At 27.6% G+C, this 22985-nt stretch overlaps 1 protein-coding gene across 1 annotated transcript in view; it reads left to right on the plus strand.

Moving 5' to 3' along the window:
• The window catches only part of LOC100162744 (SH2 domain-containing protein 4A), a 31808-nt gene extending 11829 nt beyond the window's left edge, over nt 1-19979 (plus strand). Inside the window, exons 2-9 of the mRNA XM_001945765.5 lie at nt 12438-12616; nt 12702-12858; nt 13798-13996; nt 14245-14392; nt 18368-18470; nt 18574-18704; nt 18797-18994; nt 19587-19979. Of these exons, the coding sequence (XP_001945800.1) occupies nt 12445-12616; nt 12702-12858; nt 13798-13996; nt 14245-14392; nt 18368-18470; nt 18574-18704; nt 18797-18994; nt 19587-19711 (1233 nt within the window). The 5' untranslated portion in view covers nt 12438-12444 and the 3' untranslated portion in view covers nt 19712-19979. The remainder of the gene's footprint in view (nt 1-12437; nt 12617-12701; nt 12859-13797; nt 13997-14244; nt 14393-18367; nt 18471-18573; nt 18705-18796; nt 18995-19586) is intronic.
• Nucleotides 19980-22985: the final 3006 nt, after the last annotated feature.

Consider the following 22985-nt stretch of genomic DNA (forward strand, 5'->3'; position numbering starts at 1 on the left):
TAAAATAATTATATTTGATATAGCCATATATATGTTACCGAATTTACCATTCGGTATTTACATTAAATTTATTGCAATTCTTTATTGCGTGTTATCGAAACGTGAAATACTTACGATAATATTATAATATATAGTAATTGCAATTTTCAGGCGTTTACTATAAGATCAAAAAACATTAAAAATATGAGATTATAATTTATAATATTTAATAATATATTCAGCAGCACTACAGTTTTCTATATAATATATTATTTACTCTCACACATTTTTTTAGAGTATTTAATCTTGAGTTATAATATTATATTAATATAATTACCCAGTTTCGAAAATATTTCTATATTTACGGGTTAAAATTAATCAATTTGTATGAAATATTTTTATACTTTTTTTTAGTAATTTCATGGATGTATGTTTGTAGTGCAATTTGATAACAATTGTAGTAAGAACCACCCTAATTCCGCCATACATAAACAATTTAGTATAATGGCACTCGTACAGTTCATGGGAGAAGGACGAGAAACACTTATCATTATTATGCACTTACGTAGTTATTTGTAATATTATAATATAGGTATATAAGTGGGTTTTAGTTGTATGTATCGGTATTTTTAACGGTTACGAAAAATTCGCTCCTCTAATTCTTTTACGTGAATTTTGATCGTGCAATATAGATGTAACAGGCAAGTAACAACCAACAGGTACCTACTTATTATACCAGCTGACCTAAACTCATCGTCGTCACGCCGCGAACGTTTCCGCTTCCATTTCTCTCCGCTGCGGCGCTATAGAGTACCCACTGACATAGTCACTTTACTCACTTGGCGGTGGGAATATTGTGGTGCTCGATTCCGCATGATATACCTTTTGTCTACGCTACTCCGAAAATTGTCGGCTCATAAAATATGTATATTGTATATACTTCTACTGTAGTTAATTACGAGTTTTCGCATAAAAATCACTGTGATGCCATGACGTTGGCGATTGTTGCATACATTTATGTTTGTGTTAAAACAAACTATGTAACTTATCGACGGATACCAGATATTATTATAATATAATATTATTATTTTTAACATTTTTACAATTTTTTTTCTTTTAAAGTTCGGTTGTATAGGTAATAATTTGTAAGACTATTATAATTTATGTAGTATGCGTGATAAAGTTTATATATTAAAAAATAACTTATAAGTTTAGACTCAGCTTTGATAAACAATTTATCATTTTAAAGTACCAACATCGCTTCTAAATTATGCATATGTTCTGTAATAATAATTATAATTAATAATATTTTTATAATTATGATAGGTAATGAATATACCTAACATAAGTAAATATAATATAATATTATATTATTATATAAGCCATCAATAAATATATAAAGACGTCCAAGTCACTTATATGAAATAAGTAAACAATCATGGTTATCATCCAATATCTCGAGCCTGTTAAAACAAAATTGGTACAATTTAAGCACAGTAATTTGAATTGTATTAAATCAGTAATTAAAAAAAAAAACTAAAGTGCTAGTTTTATATATAGGAATATATAATATAAATATATTATTATTTTTTTATAAATCAAAAATGTAAGTAAGGCTTGATAGTAACATCGATAGTTGAATAGTTATGATTAATTAATCAATTATTAATATTCTTTATAAAGAGGTTTATCTGGAATAGGTATATGTAATATTTTAATATAGTACCTACGTACCTAGTTTTATAGTACTTATGTAGTAAATTATAAGTGTATTATTCCAATGGATTGACCAATTGGAAAAAAATAATTCCAAAACTTTAAACAAAGTCCAAATATTATAACAAAAATTATCACTTAGTTTGAATAATTATAGGTAGGTGTATTGGTCTAAGAGTCACTGGGACTACAGATCTGATACGATGCTATTGCTGGATAGTATTAGTTGTACACAATAATATCCTAGTACTTATAGTCTATACCTATACTATTATCGATAAAAAAAGAGAATTTATTGTTGGTCTATATGTGACTATTTGAGCTGTCAAATTACGCAGCAGCTGGAATAGCTGGATGCTTGCATACTATAGAGTACCTATATACATCGTTTTATCGAATACCGGAATATGTGTAATGGTTATTGTGGTTTACGTCATAACGGTAATGGTGTTATTGTTACTATTATCATCGATCATATTATAATATATTGCTATACAGTCATATAGAGACAATATGAATTGTTATCGATGACTATTATGTACTCACAATTATATTAGTTTGATATTTATTTGCCCAAACCGTCCACGTAATCTCTAATAGTTATGATGTTAAAGTCCATTTCGATTTCATTGACTATTCATACATTTCATTTGTATGAGGTTAAGGTTGTTTTAAACTACTGACTATATATAATATAGTGTAGGCATACCGTATACTTCACCGAAAACAAATAAGTATAGATGTCCAGATGGTTTATATTCTGTATTAATTTAGTGCAAACTGGAATCCATATTTTAAGTTATTATAATTTATAATACACTCACATCACTAAGCAATTTTTTTAAGATCTCCGGGTTCCGTATAGTGTCCATTGTCCAATAACACCGCTCTACAGTTTTGATAACGGATACCAATTGTATGTATATAATAAATATAATATATTAATCAATGCACCATCCACATTGCACACATGTATATTTGTATAGGTACATACATAATAAGTATAGGTAGGTCGTAGGCACATACATAGCAAACACTCGACGAAATCGTTATTTTGTGTAATAGTTCGTTTAGAATATATTATTAACATTTAATGGCGAGGGTGATAAAATAAGGCGCAGAGCTGATTATCGATCGCAGTGCGGAAAATCGCAACTTATCCGATGGCGGTGGAAATAATCAGTTAGGTATCGTCACAGGCAGCGTGTCAATACAAATACTTCTCTTCACTCTATCACTTTCATTCTTTTTCTGTCCTCAGGCGATACACCATAGCATAATAATAATAATATAAGACGTGCATCCGCAGCCATTGTCACACCAAACAATGCGTCCGACCACACGATCGATTAGGGGCGAGGCGATTGTAAATTTCAACTAAATGTATATAAGTATAATAAGCATGATAATAATATATAAGCTCAGATGGTCATATTGATAACGAATAAGCTATGCGCCGGCCGTGTGACACTCGAAAAGTAGGTATAGGTATGGACAGACATATTTTATTATGTTAAACACATTCCACTGCGGTATATTATATTACAATGCAGTTATTTAATTTAGTATTCCTAGCTGAAAACTCTCACTAGGTATAAAGTATATAAACCAATAAACCTCCAAGCACACCATTTGAATATCGACATAAACGATCAATAAGAGAATCATAATATAATCGGTAAAATAATGGAAAAATCATACATAACATTTTTATCAGACGTACCTACACAATATTTAAGTCATGACAATTGACAATATGTTTTTATAAGGTTTTTTGGGGAATATTAGCATTATATTTTAGGTGTTTTAAGAGAATATAAATCCGATATTTTTTTATAAGTTATAACTCATAAGTATTTAAAGTTTTAGATGAGTGAAGTAGTAGACCAATATTGTTTGGGGTACCCCTGTACCACTCTACCCCTAAATACTTATAACTTATAAGTCAACAAGTAAGTATAACTCAAATCCACTCATCCAAAATTCAATTTTTATAGATCAAAGAGCTCCAAAAAATATTCTGCTTTGTAATAAGAAATTAAGAACGCATTTTTTCGTATAAAAAAAAAAAATTAAAAAATTAAAAAATAGTAAAAATATTTTTTTTAGAAAAATTTGGTTATTACTATTAATAACGGATTGCATGAAAAATTAATTAATTTAATGGACCAATAATGAGCCACTAAATCATGTTTAAAGGACCATTAGCTCACTATCAATTTAAAAATGTTAAGTGATTGTTCATGCAACCTGGCATTATTATGAACAATTTTGTAAACAAATATTTATTGCGTGAGTTAGTAAGTATTGTACAATATCGTTGAATTTTTAAGTTCAATCAGAATTTAGTATTAAAAGTTCTTTATATTTGATGTACTTTCAACTTATGTAATTTTCAATAACTTCTTGTATATATACACTTTTTTTTTTATTAAGAAAGACAATTTACAATCTGTACACAATAATTACAATAAGCAAATTAGATAAAAATCAGAATAAAGTAATATGAATATCGTTTTGAGGAAGAAACCCAGTGGTAACACCTCTTTTACTAATTTAATAGGTCTCTACACCATTTACGCTTTAGTCTGCGTGGCGGGTTTTTTGGGAGGGTAAGGGAGGACATGTTTGATATTAATGTATTACTATGCGTGTTTAAATTTTGGTGGAAACGTTTATACATTGTTTTGGCTAGTTCAGAGGTAGTTATTATTTTTAGTTCGTTGTGTAAGGTAGAGTTTGAAACGTACCAGGGGCTTTGGTTACTAAACCTTAGCGCAATTGATTGAAAAGCCTGAATTGGCCTGATGTTTGAGGGCTTTGCTGGACCCCAGATTGCTATTCCATAAGACCAGATTGGTCTTATGATTGACTTATATATAGTAAGTTTGTTTTGGAGTGGTATTTTGGAGGTGAAGTCTATTGTTCGATGGTTTTCTTTTTTCTTTTAGGTGGGGGCCCCAAGTTCATAGGCGTAATCTCGGGGGTGCAAAGGGGTGCACTGCACCCCCTTGGAAATTTTGAGGGAGTGCAAACCTATCATTTTGCACCCCGTAAATTTTCTTTATTTATAATGTATAATTTTTCCAATATTTTAAATATTTAATATTTATAAAATAATGATAACGACGATAATAGATGATAATTATTATCACTCATGAAATGTGATACCAGATTTGTGACCACGAAATTCTTGATATGCTATCAATTAAGGGCTATCAAGTATCAATGACATAGATAATAAGGTATATTATATTATCTATGATCAATGATCATATCACAGGATTATAATATTATTCTGTGATCATATTATGACATATTATTATATTCTGATATTCATATTAATTATTAGAATAATATTTATATTATAGGTAGTCACTGTCCACTGTCCAGGTTTAATATCTTTTTTCTATTCTGTACCTGTGCGAGAGAAAACCGTTTTATTTAGGTACTATCTTTTTTTGTTTAAAATGTCAGAAAAGAGAAAGACTCTCGATGATTTTTTTAAAAAACCATCCAAAGTTTATGCGAGTAAGTACTAAGTAGTAAATGCCAAGTGCTTATTATTTTTTATTTTACAAGAAACATGTTAGAAACTATTAATCGATGAGTTCAACGCAGCAGCAACTGTACATGGTAGACGTTTAAGTTTAATTTAATTTTGTTGATTAATATGTATTAATATTTATTATATCAATGTAATAAATTACAGTATTGACTAATTATTTTAATTTGTATAATACAATTTACTTACTTCATATTAATGATAATATTAAATTGTGTATACAATTTTGATCGAGGGACTGGAATTGAGTAATAAGTTGTAAATAAATTTGCAAGTGAAACGAGGGATTTTGACATTTTGTAGAAAGTTTGTAACTTTCCTGATTAGTTTTGCACCCCCTGAATTTTAGCGAAATTACGCCTATGCCCAAGTTAGTCTTTTATCAAGTGTTATGCCTAAGTACTTGATTTCGGTCTGGACAGGGATGGGGGCATTGTTCATAATTAGTTGAGGGTACTCACGGGGAGATTGTATTTTAACGTGAAAGTAACTTGCATAGATTTTTCTGTATTAATTTTAACTTTCCATTTTTTGGCCCATTCGTCAATTTTATTAGCATGATCCCGGAGTACAGCTGAAGCTAGGATACTGGAGGACTGGTGGAAAGAATAGCTGTGTCATCAGCGTATGTTGCTAGAAGGGTGTTACTAGATTGAGTGATGTCTGCTGTGAATACATTATATAGATCAGGTTTAGATCACTACCTTATGGGACTCCAGCATATATTGGGTAAGTAGATGAAATATCGTTACCCTGTCGTACGACAAACGAACGATTTTGTAGGTAAGATTTGATAATAAGATAGTAGGGAGCTGGCATGAAGAGTTTTAATTTGTATAGTAAGCCATCGTGCCAGACTTTATCGAATCCTTGGGCAATATCTAAAAAAAGTCCGGAACAGTATTCTTTGTTTTCGAGAGCAGTTGAGATTTCGTCAGTAAGACGATGAACTTGATGGATTGTTGAGTGCCTGCTTCGAAATCCAAACTGATTATTCGGTATGATATGGTTATTTTGAAGGATGGGACGTAATCTTTTCAGGAGGGCCTTTTCGAAAAGTTTACCAAGGACTGTAAGTAGACTTATAGGACAATATGAAGATAAGTGTTTAGGTTTATTTGGTTTGGGTACACGTATAATGACTGCAAATTTCAGACATGTACGATATTTTGAAACAGATAAACTACGACGAGGTGCAAACGATGGCCGGCAGTGGTGACTTATGATTCCCCGTTAGATTACACCCCCATGACAACATTCTAGAAATCCAAAGCCCTACCGGCTACCATATACCATAACATAACTATAAACTAAGCATACAGTATACATTAACTGTATAAGGTATAATATGAGCTCTAGTGCTCTACACAATATAATCGATGGTGATAAGCATTTCGCAAGATACCTACTCACGTCGGTATCTATTATAATATAATGTATTATTAATTATTATATTATTCGATTTTATATTATGTGAATTATGCGTTTTATTATTATATTCATGAATTGTTCAATGTTAAATTTCTTTATCTGTATTATTATTCTCTTTCTGTTTAAACGCACCTTGTTATTATGCTTATTGCTTATTTAAAACTGTTATTGGGCTTTAGCCCGTTAAAATGAATAATAATAAAGAAAAAAAACACCGTTCCATGTTTACTATTTTGTATTCCGGGTGCCTACTTGTTACCCAGCCAATATTTAATATATTGTTTGCGCCAACGTATGACGTTCACAATACCACAATACATCCTCTATTATGTTGGTTTATCCATGTCTCTCTCCAATATCTATATATTATATAAGGATTGACGTCTGAATATGTGAATGGAAAGAAAAACGCGATGTTTTGTTCACCTATGAGTTATGACTAATGTCGTAAGCAGGTAAGCTCATAAATATGCCCTGATATTTAGTTGTCACACTGAAAGCATAACAATTTTATTATATTATTGATTTATTACACGTATTTTATGAGTTGCTTCCCACTAATATTAGTGATAATATATTGTACATTTTAATCGTCATCCGTTTTTTTCCCTTTTTGATTATAAAAAAATGCAACGCATATAGCCGCAATGGATGTAAAGTACGTCTTATCAAACACAAATTTATGCAGATATGCGTGTGTGTGTATATAATATATAATACGCATATGGGTAATAGTATAATATAGCTGTATATGGCAATATAAACATAATATATCATTTAACTCGGATTAATACTCATCATAAATGAAACAGAATGTGCTACGTCCATATTAATATTATGTAGTCGTATAAAACAACGTAGGTAGTATTAGAATCTGATATAATAATATTATAATATATGTATAAGAAGTAATATAATAATTATTGCACAACTTATTATAGCCTATAGGTGCGCAACGTGCGCATTAAAGGTAAAAACGTCCAACATTTTAATGCACAATCGAGTGTTTATATTATGTATGAACTAAGTATTCTGTGTAATGATTTGGTAGTTTAAATTATAATCAATAGGTTACATTATTTGTTATTTTATGTAATTCCTACATTTATACTAACTACTAAGGTAGGTGTAGGTACCAAGATCAAGGTTTATAGTTTAAAAAACCGGGGAAGTCGGTCGGCTTTATATAATAAATATTTCTAGAGTAGGTACTATATTGTCATTGTCCATTGTCGACCATTGAGTAGGTCAAAATGAATGTGTTCAATTTTAATTAAATGATAAATCATTGCAAAATGGGAGGAGACCGTGGGTTCATTAGTTTCTATTTTTAAGAATATTTTAGAATTTATTTAAGTATATTACTATTAATAATTTATTATTCTAGCAGTAAAAAAATAATCCAAAACCTCGAGTGTATATTAAATAAATATATGTGTTTTTGTTAGAGTTCGAGTAATAATTGTTTAATGTGACTAAAAAATACAAAAAGGAGAAAAAAAGAGTGAGAGATCGATAAAAGTTCAAGGTTTTGAAGTGGTTTGGGTTAGAAGTTTAAAAATTTAAGTATTTTGTTACAAAGAATATGATTATTTGAAGATTACTGATGAGTAAAAAAAAAACGAATAAAAGAGTTTGAAGATTTCAATTAATACTTGAACAGAAATAAAAAGAAAGAAAAGTAACGTCGGTGAGATCGATTACAAACATCGGCTGCTGGCCGGTTCATATATAGGGTCCGCACGAATTGATCTTTCTAGTGGAGAGCACTCACGGCACGAATGCGTGAAATCGTTCAACTAAACCGCGTAGGTCCTTCAGGTCTGCCCGGGTGGCTCAAATGAGAGACTAGTTGATTGTTGGTCGGTCGAATGCGTTTTTATACGCAACAGGTCGGCGATAACATCGTAGTGGCGAACCCGTGTTCTATGACAGACTCTTGACCGTAAGTGCCATGGTCTGTTCCAGAAACAACCAAACCACAAAAGTTCCATTACTATCACGGCAAAAATAATAATATTATGATGCGGTAAACGATTAATTAAAAATAATAACAATGATATATATAGGAGTGTAGGACGTAGGAATAATAATAATAATCATATAGTAATAGGTACCACTCTGGAGGATAATAACAATAAATTAACAATAATAATGAACCAATTATAATATTATTAATTATTATAATAGGTAGGTATTATAATATTATATTTTATTATTACCGAAGAACGAGGTGAATGGGGTCCGTAGTATAAATTATGATTATAGCTTAATTTGTTCTAAATATTTTTAAAATGTCATTGTATATAAAAACTAATAATATAGGTATATGTAAGGTTAGGTTATATTATGTAGGTATGATATCGAAAAGTTTTAAGTATCTACGGTTAATATTTTAGATTCTGAGCGGAGCACTGGGCGATGAATGTATTAATGTATTATTTTACAATGATGTGTTTTTTTTCTATTTGTGTCTGTGTTACGATAAGTAGTCGAAATAATGCTTCGATTTTCAACTTCGGTATTTTATTCGATGGGAAAGTGAATCTAGTTGGTGCAAAATTTAGTTTTCAAAAGCGCGGGGAAAAATAAAACAAAAATTAAGCAAAAACAGTAAATTTTACACAAAATCGGTTTGCAACAAAATCGATTTTGGTTTTTGGTGTAACTCTAAAACAAATAACCGTAGATATAAGAAATATTCACTGAATGTTTATATTCGAATTTTCTATACGCGAAAATGTTTTCAAAATATTTTAATACAGTTTGATATGTTTACAGACACTTAAAGTTTCCAATAATTTTATTTTTTTTTCTATAAATGTCAAAAAAAAGCTTGAATATTTAATACAAGGAGTCTAATATAATGTTCCAATGGCAGTTAAAAAATTTGTAAAATACAGTCACAATTTTTTTTTATAAGTATTTAAAGTTCAAATTTTAACAAAATACGTAAAAATCACAAAAATGTGTAAATTATTTTGAATTAGAAATTCATAAAATTTTTTCTTTTTAAATCTAAGATTTGAAAATGTAATATAAGATTCCTCATAAGTATCAAAAGAAAAATTTAAAACTTAATAATTATTTTGTATTTTTGTATAGTTAAAAATGTATAAAATGTTCAACTTTTATAGCTAAAGATTGAAAATGTAAAACAAGGTTCCACGGTTTCATACGTAAATATTTTATACATAAATTACTTTATTCACAATTATATCATCAAATATACTTCGAAATATCATAGACTGTCTGACCGTCTCCGCTCAGAATCGTTTTTCTTAAATAATGATATTATATCATTGAATTCAAATTTAACACCATCCATTACAGTGACCCACTTGTATCTTAATGTACAGCAGAGCGACACCCATTTGCACAGCTTTTTTTTCTTTTAAATAGCTAACTATTTTTTTCAGTTTTAACTTCAAACGCTCAAAATAAAATTGTAACCATTTACCTTTTTTCGATATTTTTTAATTGCTATACAAATAACTTATAAGATATGTTGCATTAAATGTTTTAAATTTTTGACTAATAAACAAAATGTTTTATACTTAAATCGATAAAAACAAATCCAAAACGTATAATGTCTATAAATATAGCACAAAAAGGCAAAAAAAAAAAATGACATCATGTATAGGAAATCTGGAGACGCCAGCTAATATATTATAAAATATTCTTAAAACTGGTTTTACATTAATACCTATTACCATTTTTGTTATTTTTTTATGATTTTTTCCTGTTATTTTAAAAAGAAAATGTATTAAATTAATGTTATTATACTAATTATATTCGATTAAGCCTATTATAAATGGGACCTATAAATATTTTTTGTCGATGTATATATTATGTATACCTACCTATAATAATGGTTAATAGATAAAAATGTCGCTCTGTCAGGTGGCATATTCTAGTTTAAATATTGCATAATACTAGCGTATGAATGTGACCACTGACCAATAATGATTAACTATACACAACAATTAATTTTAAATGCTTAAAAATCATGTATAATAGATATTCGTAAATCAAAAATATAAATAATTAATTTTACATTGCTTAGTAAGTTTAGGGTGACTTTATTATAATACGCTTCAGGCAACAACCATTATACTATTCGTAATTAATTTTTTTTTATATAGGTTTAACTACCAGTTAACGCTTTACCAAGCGTAAATGGCCCATAGGCTTTCTTAACGATTAAGTGCATCTTATTTCTATACAAAATATGTATTTGATGTAATGTCAATGGACACTCAATAGTCACCCAGTCCTTGTATAGTTGTATCTTATTTTATATGTATTAGATAGATTCATATTGTGATGACTGCGTATAAAAAATACAGTTTATAAATATTCACTTTTTTAACAACAAAAAAGGTAGGTACCTATAGGCTATAGCAGTATATATACCTATAATATTATTTGAAACATGACAGCAGATGTATGTGCGTATAAAGTGCTTTATAAACCCGTCAATAAATAACTGATTATCATTTCAATTCTAAAGTGTAACAATAGGATAAATATCGAAACTATCAATAACGAGTAATGACGTAAATGCTGTGTTTTAAGCTCCTATATATTAGCCCTGACACGCTTTCTTATATGTATAGGTATACGGTATACCTACTGAAATATTGATGCGGAAGTGACCCTGGTTGAATAACACCGCCATATTATGTACTAATGTAATATTAGATTATATTATTATACTGTGTGTGTTTAACAAGTATATACTAAAAATATTACTGAATTGAAATTTTACTGAAGTCTATATACGTAAGAGTAGCCTTATAGATACATATTGTAATATTGAATACAAAGAACTATTCTATGTTCCAGATAAATAGATTCTGTAGAACACAGTTTCGGACTGTAAATTGTGTAAATTTTATAATTCTACTTTTGTGATATATTAATGACATTTTTGTACCAATATATTAATTGTGCGTACATCACAAAATATTGATAACATAGGTTATGTACTTTAATATTAAATATGGTAGTTAAAACTCAAAAGACCGAAACGAACAATTTTTTTTTATCTAAGGATTAAAGAATAGCCGAATAAACATAACAATATATAACATACATAATATTTTTGTTAATACATGTTACTTTCTCTATTTTATAATAAATAGTAATACGATTGCGTAAACGATCTTCATTATTAAAATGATTAGGTATCTTTTAAACATGTCATCACCAGCCAAGCAGAACAGAAATGAGTTGTACTCATTAACCCTACACGAAGTAAATTAAAATAAACAGCAGTTAAAATACTAAATCGATAATAATTCTTAATTGTTATAATATTTATATCCAAAATTTGTAATTGGTTAAAACTAATTTGAATTATGAATAATTGAATTGATATTTAATATGTGCCACTTATTATAATATACCAAATAAATCAGTACGTAAAAGAAAACTTTAGGCAGAACGTGGATGGATCTGATAATTAGAATAAAATGATATAAAATTAGTTGTAATAAATTTATATTTAATAATATAAAAAAACAATTATTGTATACCTATTTGGAAATCTAAAAATAAAAATAAATTATAAAATACAGTATGTTCACTTTCACTCCAAGTTGGTGAAACGGTGCGTGATAAAAAGAAAATGAATTAAATGTACCCGTAGAAAAAAATCAATTACCTATCCATAGTTTTAACTAGCAAAATACTGTATTAAACTATTAAACAGTCCATCTAATTGCTTGTTTTTAAATTTTAGATCCACCATGCTTCAGCAGATTCTCAAAGACATGTACGTTGATCCAGAGCTGCTGGCGGAGTTAGACGAAACGCAAAAACAAACTCTATTTTGTAGAATGCGTGAAGAACAAGTGCGACGTTGGAGTGTGTGGGATCATAACGAGGGCATCAAACCCGCATATCTAAAACGACAAAAAAGTAAAATTTAAAGTACAGATATAGAAATAATATATCGTGTGTTTCTATAATGAATTAATTTTGAATTAACTGGGATGTATTGCAGATAATAAAAAAGTACAATGGATGTTAGATACAAATGGTAATCCTTGGACATGGATCATGGGTGAGCATAAGGATGATAAGACTATTGAGCAAATAATCGAAGAAGAGGCTAGAGAAGCTGCAAGAATACAAGCAGAGCACGAGACTGAACAATTGCGGTTCGTTTTTATTAACTTATGAATACTGTACGGTAATAACATTATATTTTTACAGAAGGTAATGAATAATGTATAAATTGTGTTACCCCAAGTGATGATAGTACAAAAAAAAAAAAAATACCATAGTGATTTAATTGTTAATCATTACTTTAAGGGGAAACCACCTAACCTGGTGATTTCCTGTCTTTGTCTAACACACGCGTGATAGTTAGACGTGTTCTTTGCCAAACATATACCAATAATTGATCTAATGAAGCGACAAGAATTCTGAAAACAGATTTGAATTTATTGTGAAGTCTACTCGAAATCAACTTTCCAACATTTTTAGTATTATCCCATAAATTCCTAAAAATGTTGTATTGATAAAGAGTAATTAAAAAATTGTAATATTGCATTTATTGAAGAAATTAAAATCAAAAATTTAGGAAAGTCAATTTGAAATAGAGTTGTCAAAAAATTCAAATCTGTTTTTAGAATTCTTATCGCTTCATTAGATCAATTTGTTTAGAGAAGAACACGTCTAAAATCTTATGCCACGCGTGTGTTAGACAAAGATAGAAAATCACAGTATCGAATTTCCTTAAAGTTTAAAGTATTTTTGAAAAAAAGATATGATTGGAATGTTGTGGGTAGGGCCGTCGTAGGGGAGCAAAGCCACCCATCTAATATTTGCCTAACAAATTTTCCACCCCCCATTCCAAGGAACAAAATTCTAACTACGTCACATATATTAGTTTTTTAAAATATTTTTACATTTACAAAATTAGTATAACATATGAATATTTAATATACCATCTATTAGCATTTATAAGTTATATAAGTTACAATATCGATTATCGATATTTATGTAATCGATGTTTAGTTTAAATAAAATAGGTTAAAATAATTATTAATCAATTAAACTGTACTGTCATTTATTTTAAATTTTTATCACTCTAGATTAAAAGTGGAGTCTGAATTAATGGCAATGTTGGAAAGCAAAGCAAAGACTCAATTTAATCCTCCTGAAAATAAATATTCGCATGCGACTGAAGAAATTTACTGCTCCGTAGAAGATCTGAACGCTAGAAATGCGAGAAAACCATCTGTGGCCACACAACCAATGCGCGGGGCTTTAAAAGAACTGTCATTCAACAAAGTATTTAGTTTATACTATACCTCATAATAATAAAATAACCTAAGTCTATGAGAATATATATATTATGATTAAATGAATGATACTTAGCATTATACATTTATACTATATAACATAATATGATGTATAATACAGCCTTCTGATCATATTGTGTATGTTTTGTATCACTAATTGTGTATCGTATATACCTGTGAGTGGAACCAATCGTTCGATGAGCTCCTGAACATAAAGTTCAATGAACTGTTGTACAGGTGTCCGAGCGTGTGAGAAATTGGGAACATAGAGTAATGGAAGAACGGACATCAGAAATCTATAACAAAATGAAAAATAAAAAAGAAGAAGAAGAGAGACAAGCCGAAGAAGCAGATAAAAAGCAAGACATTGTTTGGAGAGAACAAAGTAAGCACTAAGCAAAACGTAACAAATAACAATATTAACTCATAATACAAATAAAATATTTATCTGAACATTCATGTCAATATGTCATGAATTACATTTTTTACTTGTGTAAATGTGTGATAAATTACATGATATGAATCATGTGCTACAATAAATTGTTATTGTAATACTATTTTTAAATTTTAACTTATGACTAATTACAATAATCTATAATACCAGCTATATAGCCATATAGGTACTGATTAAACTGAATAGTGAATACTGATAAAGTGATAAGTTACACATTATTATATAAAACAACTCTGGAAATAGCAGAACAATATTATATTTATTAAATAATATTTGAACTCATAATATTATATTAAATTAAAATTATTTAAAAACCTAGAAACATTAAAATGTGTTTAATTTAAATAATGTATTAACACAATACTCGCATACACGAATACATGATACATAAATAAAATTTAAAAAAAACAATATGCATACTTTTTTGAGTAAATTAATTTATTATATTGATAGTTTCATAGGTATTATTGTAATTTGTAACACTACAATATTATAATAATATTATAATAAATTATGAATCGTTATCACGTAGGTAGGTACTTCATATTAATTATTACTTATTACTTATTAACCATAACTTACCTATATGTAACAAGTGTACAATTTAATAGTGGTATGTAATTTATGCATGGAAAATGAATTAATGTCAAATTCTTATATTACTACTTATATAGTCTATATCAAAGGTTTCCAAACTATATGGATCGTGGATATATTTTTGGTGGGACGAGTAAATTTATAAAATGTACCTGTATATGTTTTTTTTATTAGATTAAGGCTCGTCGACTGAGGAGTTAGCCTGTAAAGATTAGTAGGGTTGTTACGTTTTGTTAACAACATGTGTATGTATGGCAAGGTTTTTGCCTATACGAACCCGGATGGCCGCCCATCCGGGAACTAGTGGCAACGGACGTTACTTACTCTCAACCACGTTGCGTGATTGATTGCAGCCACCGCAACACGCCGCGCCACATTTATGTTTTTGTATAATATAAAATATTTAGTATTAAATTACTATGAAATATACGTACAAAAAGGTGGGCAAGTGGATGTCGCTCTGCTATACAGTAGGTTATAAGTGGACTACTGTATAATGGATGGTATTAAATGGTATTATCCATTAGGTACTCATAACACGTTATACATCAACCACAAACCATGATACTATCAAAGATATATAATAGTATACTTTAGAAGTTTCAAGTACCCACAAATAATATTATACAATCACAACAAAATAACTAAAATAGTTATTTTAGGTTTTTTAATATGTAATTTCGTCCAAATTTGAACTTGAAATTAATATAAAAATAAACTGTACTTATGTATTTTTTAAATTTTTAGGTCACAGAATTACATTTTTTACACTTTTTGGCCCAACAGATTAAACTTTATTGATATCCATAGAAAATAAATATAAAAAAATTGAAATATGAAATTGTCCGTAAACATCCCAAAAAGAATCAAAATGTTTTCAAAATGTTATGGCATATAGAAAATGAAAATATACACATTCAGTAAAATTGGCATGTATCTACAGTTATTCATTTTTGAATAACAATAAAATAACAAAACCGCTACATGAGTGAATATCCAATATTGTAAAAATATGAATTTCAAACGCTCATAAAAATGTAATTGGATTTGTTTGTAAACATTTCCCATCAAACAAGATACTGAAGTTGAAAATCCAATCATTATATCGACTACTTCTCGTGTACACAGCACAAAAAAAAAATTAATTAAAAAAAAAACACACATTGTAAAATCAATACATTCGTCGTTTCATTCAAAATCTAAAATATCTAGTAACATGCAATATTTTGTTAGGAATTTAATTAAATACATTTTAGATTCTGTATTGGTCTTACAATGATGTGTGTTTTTTTTTCTGTGTGTCAGAAACGTTTTGGATAGTAATCATGCTTCGATTTTTGAGATCAGCATCTTTTCTGATAGAAAAGTGAACCTAGTTGGTACTTTTGGGAGATCAAAATTGAAAATTCCAAGTAGTTTTTGAAAGTGTCGAGAAAAACTAACGACAAATTACGAAAAACCGCTAAAAATGGGATAACGCTAACCGCTCAGAATCGTTTTCGCGTACAATGGTTTACCATCGTATTCAAAAATAACACATCCATTACAGCTACCGTACAGCAGAGCGGTACCCACTTGTCCACCTTTTTTTCGTTTAATTGTTGATTTGCGTTTCTATAGCAATGAACAAAGCGTTACAAAAATCAGGCTCGCAAAAAAACAAAGAGTTAAACCCAGCCCAAAAAACATATCATATTAAAATAAAAGATAATATATTTTTTGTATAAATACGAGTATTTAATAGGCACCCACACAGCGTTTTTCATATAATTATATTGTACATTAATTACTTTTCGTTGATATTCGAATTTAGTTTCATCATAATTGATCATTATTAATCATCAACTAAGATTACGAATGCGCCGCAGTGACGTGCCTAATAGCATTGAGTATATAAAATATACAATATTTACTCAATGCTAATAGTTATTAAAAAGATAACTTTCAACAATGAAACATAAAAAAAGTTCAATGTTGTGGGTGTTTGAGCCACCAAAATTAAAAAAATTTTCAAAATGGATCGTACCATGAAAAGTTAAAGAATTTCTAGATCTAAAGTCTAGGTCTATAATAGTAAAATAGTTTGTATTAATGTTTAAAGAATTTGATGTTAAAATTGTTTACAATATTAATAGTTACTATATTGGCATTCTGCACTTTAATATTGGCTTAGATTTCCAAGTAGGTACGTCTTATAAGTTATAGCTAAACTATTAATTCACAATAATTAAGACCTATAATATCTTAAATCGTATTAACTTATATAATATATTATTTATACTAAAATTGTTTAAAACTTAGAGATTTAGAGGTAAACGCGAAATATGTAATTATCAGTAGAAATTGTTTAATAGGAATACCTAGTTAGGCAACCGCAACTTAAAGGTAAAAATCAATTTAACTTGCACATTAAAACTATAATTGTGTTTTAATATCTTCGCTAATTTACCCCATATTTAATTTGCTTAGAATAATATAAAACAGTTAAATAAAATGGCGTAATTCTAGAAAAACAAGGTTTGACGTTTGAATTAGATACGAAAAAAGAACATATTGAAAATATGAAGATATTCTAATTTAGAATTTTATTGGAAATTCTATACAATAATTGATTTATAATTTTAATGTTTTGTAGGAAATATTTGTTGTTAATTTTATCATAAACGTAGGTATGTTTTTAATTTTTTATACATGGTACAAATGGTTCATACTTTATATTATTATGGTCTAAATGCTGACAGTACTTATACTTACTACCTATCTATATATATGCATATTGGTACTTATATAAATTATATAAGTTAATTGAAGTTAGGTTATTCAGTAAATATGACTCTTAAATTATAATTTATACGTTCAATATAGATTATATATATATATTATTGTAGATAGATATCAAATTAATATAGCAAATCGGTAGTCAATTTTAAATATTTAACTATTCATTAAATGTTCCAATAAGTTACGTAGGTATTATATATTTATATTTATGGAATTGAAGCGTGTCTATATGAATAGTCGGAATATAATATGACGAATTAATTAATAATTAGGTACTCATGACTCGTGAGTAATAACAAAAATATGTTTTTTCTGTATAAATAATAAGTTAATTTTTTTCAAAAATCATAACTAATATAATATCAATTCCATTATAATTTATAATAACAAAAAAATATTTTTCTCCAAGTTCAATATTAAAACATGCTTTTATAGAATAAAGGAATATTTTATATTACTATAATACTTGATATTTTCTAGTAGCTAGTTAAAAAATATTCATAATAATTTAAATTTAAATATTTTTAGAACAAAAAGCTAAAGAAGTTGAATTACAAATTCGACAAATTGCACGTCAAGCTAGAGAAGAACATAGAAGATCACTTCTAAATACTTCAGAAAAACCTTCTAAGTAGGTATCATGTACCTATTATGTATATTCATAATTAAATTAAAAACCGTATATTTTATAATATAATATTATATAACTATAAAAAGAATTTTTTTTTTTTTAGTGTAGTGTTTGTGCCGAATTCCTCCAAGCCACCAAGTAAAAAAGCTGTTGTTGAATGGTTTAGAGCGAAAGAAATTCCCAGAAGAGCTGGATTTGAAAAAGATAAAAATGCCATAGCCACTTGGTTCCATGGTATACCTTAGTTTTAAATAGCATTATAATATGTTATACTAGTATATGAGTTACGTGTTCACAGTTATTTAATTTTTATTAATTTATATTAGGTCTCATAACACGACAAGAAGCAGAGATTTTACTCATCAACGAACCAGTGGGCAGCTTTCTAGTTCGACTATCCGAACGAATTTGGGGCTACGCCATCACATACAAAGATCATGATTGCTGCAAACATTATTTAGTAGATGCATCTAATGGTCATTATCAGTTTTTAGGGACTAATCAAATATCTCACAACACATTGAGTGAGTTATTTCAAATTATTTTAAATAAAATGTTTTATACAGCTAAAAGAAGAAAATACGAACTTTTAGTTAATAATTTTTGATTATGAATTATTATTTAATAAATTAATAGTTAGGTATATATTTTATTATTATTTAGAATTCTAAGTTCTAGGTGAAACAAATAAGTTGTTGATCTGAGGTACAATGATGTTTTCCTTTTATCTTTATTTTTTTTCTATGAACATTAAATTGATTTCATGTGATTTTATCTATCAATTATAAATCATGTTTAGTTGGTACATAGTTTAGGACGTACCTATATATATGGTATATCTATATTCTATATAGTCTATAGATTTTACACTTAAATAGGTATGATAAATATATTAAAGTTGTTATATACTTATATCTTTTCATTTAATTATTCAAAGATTACTGAAATTGAATATATTTTGTAATAGGTATACTCAATACTCATATTATTATAAAATATACTGTTAGGTATATTGCAATTATAAATTATTAATTGTTGCACTAAGTACCGATTACCCAAACCATACGGTTTTGTGCAGTACCTACACTCATATATTACATAATACATTTTTTATAGGTGAATTAGTCAGCTATCATCGAAGTATGCCAATTACCAAGACTGGGGAAGAATTATTACTAAGACCATGTAATCGCACAACAAATTTACCTCCTCTCGTTTTCCAAGGATTGTTGAAAACATGAATACCTACTAATACCAATCTAATGATTTCTACTATATTTATATAATACGTGTATAGTACGTGTTTTTATGTTAAATATAAAATACATTTTAATTCCTCATAATTTAATATTTTTAAAATTATATTGTCTTACCTTTTACATATTTTGTATGTTATATTTTATATTATATATTTTACATATATCATGTTTTAGAAGTACCACTATACCTATAATCGTGTTTTTAATTTGTATTGAATAAATAAAATACATAAATTATATACCGACTATACGTAGCTATAGCTACGTTTATATTATTATAACTACTGATTTTGTTTATATACTGCTATAAATTATAATGCTATAACTTATAGACTATAGCTATAAAAAGAATATACCTACTATATTATAATTGATTTTCTACCTCAGAAATTGATATAGTCTCGTAAAAAACAAATTAATATTTTAATTTTGGCAAAATTAATAAAAGCGTTACAAAAATATAATTATTGGCTACTTAGGTACCCATATTTTTTGATAATAGGCAAGTACCTAAATAAAAATGTGAAATTTCTGAAATGCGTCTCACATTTATGAATTTAATGTGCAGTAAAAATGAAGGTAATACTCACTCATAATAATCAAAAAAACCAAAAATAAAGTATATTTGAGAAAGAATTTAATTACTTTTTTTTATCTAATGAACTATGAAACACCTAATATTATATTCATAAAAACTGAAAATGTAATTTATTTTGACCTTTTTTAAAACATCAAAATATATAAATAAATAATAGTCAGCCTAAACAATTTTCCCCTGTCTTCCGGTACACCCACCCACTAATTCTATTAATAATGATAAACTCCCCAAGTCTCAACAAATAGTTACTAGTTACTAACCTAGGTATCTGTACCTTGACAAAAAGGCCAATTATAAATTCCTACATGAATAACTTTGTTTATTGAAAAATAAATATGGAACCCAGCATAACAGGAATGATAATTTAAAAAATGCGCATGATTTTTTTTCAAACAATTATTATTTTACGTTTATTATTCTAGATTCTCAGTGAAGCATTAGTTGGTTTTCCAATGAAGTGTGGCTTTTGTGTGTAATAAGATACTTTTAATAGTATTGATAAACTTTGAGGATGGTCTTTGGTTGCAAATCGGTTCTAGTTGATTCTTAGAGAAGTTAATTGTACTTTTCCAAAATAATTTGACAACCAAAATAAATGTAATAAAAACTGAATTTTTTTGCGAAATATGTTCCGACAGGATCAGATATTTGAAATCTCATCAAATATTTATATTATCATTTGTTAGACATGGTACAATTTTCAAAATATTTTGGCTCTATTTAATATTTATGTTTTATTTAGCCACTTGAAATCTACTTTATACATTTATTTTTCGATTTATGTATGATAAAACTCATGTTTGTGAATTAAACAGCTTGTAAATTTTAATATAAGTTTTCTCATATATTGTTCTTACTTAAAAATAACTATTTGGACTTTAACTTAGAAGTTTTTTAATTAAAAATATCGAAAATACATGATCGTAATTTTTGTTTGTAGTTCTAATTTTTACGAAATTCTTCAAAATCACGAAAACATGTAAATTATTTTGTAGTTACAAATGTAAAATATATAATACAAATATAATACATTTTTTTTCTAGTATAGGCATATGCGGATAAATGTAGTTGCATTTTCATATAATATATTCTTAAAGAAACAACAAATTATTTATTTTATTTATGTATTTATGTGTTTAGAGAAGCCTTTGTAATGGATTGTTAAATTTGAATTTGATGATATAAAATCATTGTATACAAAATATGATTCTGAGTGAAGACTATAATATTACTAAACACACAAAAAATTATTGTAAATTTACGGTCAATTTTATTTTTAATTTCCACTTAAACAATTTATGAGGATTTTGGTATTACATTTTTAAGTTTCTTAACAGAGAAAACATTTTTTTATCGACATAAGTTAAAATATTTTGAATGGTGTATAAACGTGCAATAAACGTAATATAAACCGTTCAGTAAAAATTTCATGAATCTACGCTAATTGTTTTTAGAGCCATAGATACCAAAAACCAAAATCGATTTGGCGAAAACCGATTTTGCGTAAGGATTCCCGTTTTATTACTTTTGTTTTAGTTTTTTAAAACTAATGGGAATTTCCAATTTTTACCTCTTGAATGCACTAACTAGATTCACTTTACCGCTAGAAAAGTTATTGAAGTTGAAAATCGAAGCATTATTTCCACTATTTTTCGTGTAGGTACATATACACAAAAAAAAAACACACACACACATTGTAAAATCAATCAATACAATCATGGATCCACTCTTTATAATCCAAAATATAATATAAAATTAATGGATAAATCTCAAATATTAAGAGTGATAGCCGATAGGTAATAGGTGACTGCAACTACATTTTTTTTCTTGCTTTTCGGATGAGAAAGAGAATTTAGATGATAATTTGGGGGTCAAAAGGAAAAAATTCTAAATAGTTTTCAAAATCTTCAGGAAAAACAAACAAACAAATTAAGGATTTTACTTTTTATTTTAACTTTAAAGATGCATGACATTTTCACTGAATGTTCGTATTAGCAATTTCTATGCACCATAACATGTTTGAGTTATTTATAGGCATTAGAAAATTTCGAGTTTTATTCGTTTTTTTTTTAAATTATTGTTGATAAAAAAATTTTTGCTTGGCCAAAAAACTTAAAAATGTAATACAACGTTCCTCATAAATTGTTATACGTAATAGTATAGTTAATGATTATTAAAGATTCTCTTGCAAAGAGCTCAGAAAATTACGTTTAGGTCTGTTATAGTTTAAAAATTATTATCTAATATTATTATCTAAGGCATCTCATATGCTTTTTATCATATTTTAATTAAAAGCGAGTTATGAGTATTTCAAAATGTGCAATTTTAAACAAGCAATTTACAATTTTAAAAATTTATCAAAAATTATCAATTTATCAAATTCTCGAAAATTTACAAATTTGTAGTTAAAAAAATATCAAATATTCAATTTGTATAGCTGAGGATAGACATTTTAAAACAAAAATTCTCATAAATAGTTCATATTGTAACCAACAAATCTAAAAAATATATAAACAGAGTTATTTTTTACAGACATTTTAAGTTCAAATTTGTACAAAATTGCATATGAAACAAAGAATATAACGATTTTAGTTATTTTATTGTAAATTTAAAATATTGTTCTTGGGTACTTGAAACTTTTAGAGTAGGTACCTACAT

The sequence above is a fragment of the Acyrthosiphon pisum genome, chromosome A2, assembly GCF_005508785.2.
Source record: "Acyrthosiphon pisum isolate AL4f chromosome A2, pea_aphid_22Mar2018_4r6ur, whole genome shotgun sequence".
Classification (NCBI taxonomy): domain Eukaryota; kingdom Metazoa; phylum Arthropoda; class Insecta; order Hemiptera; family Aphididae; genus Acyrthosiphon; species Acyrthosiphon pisum.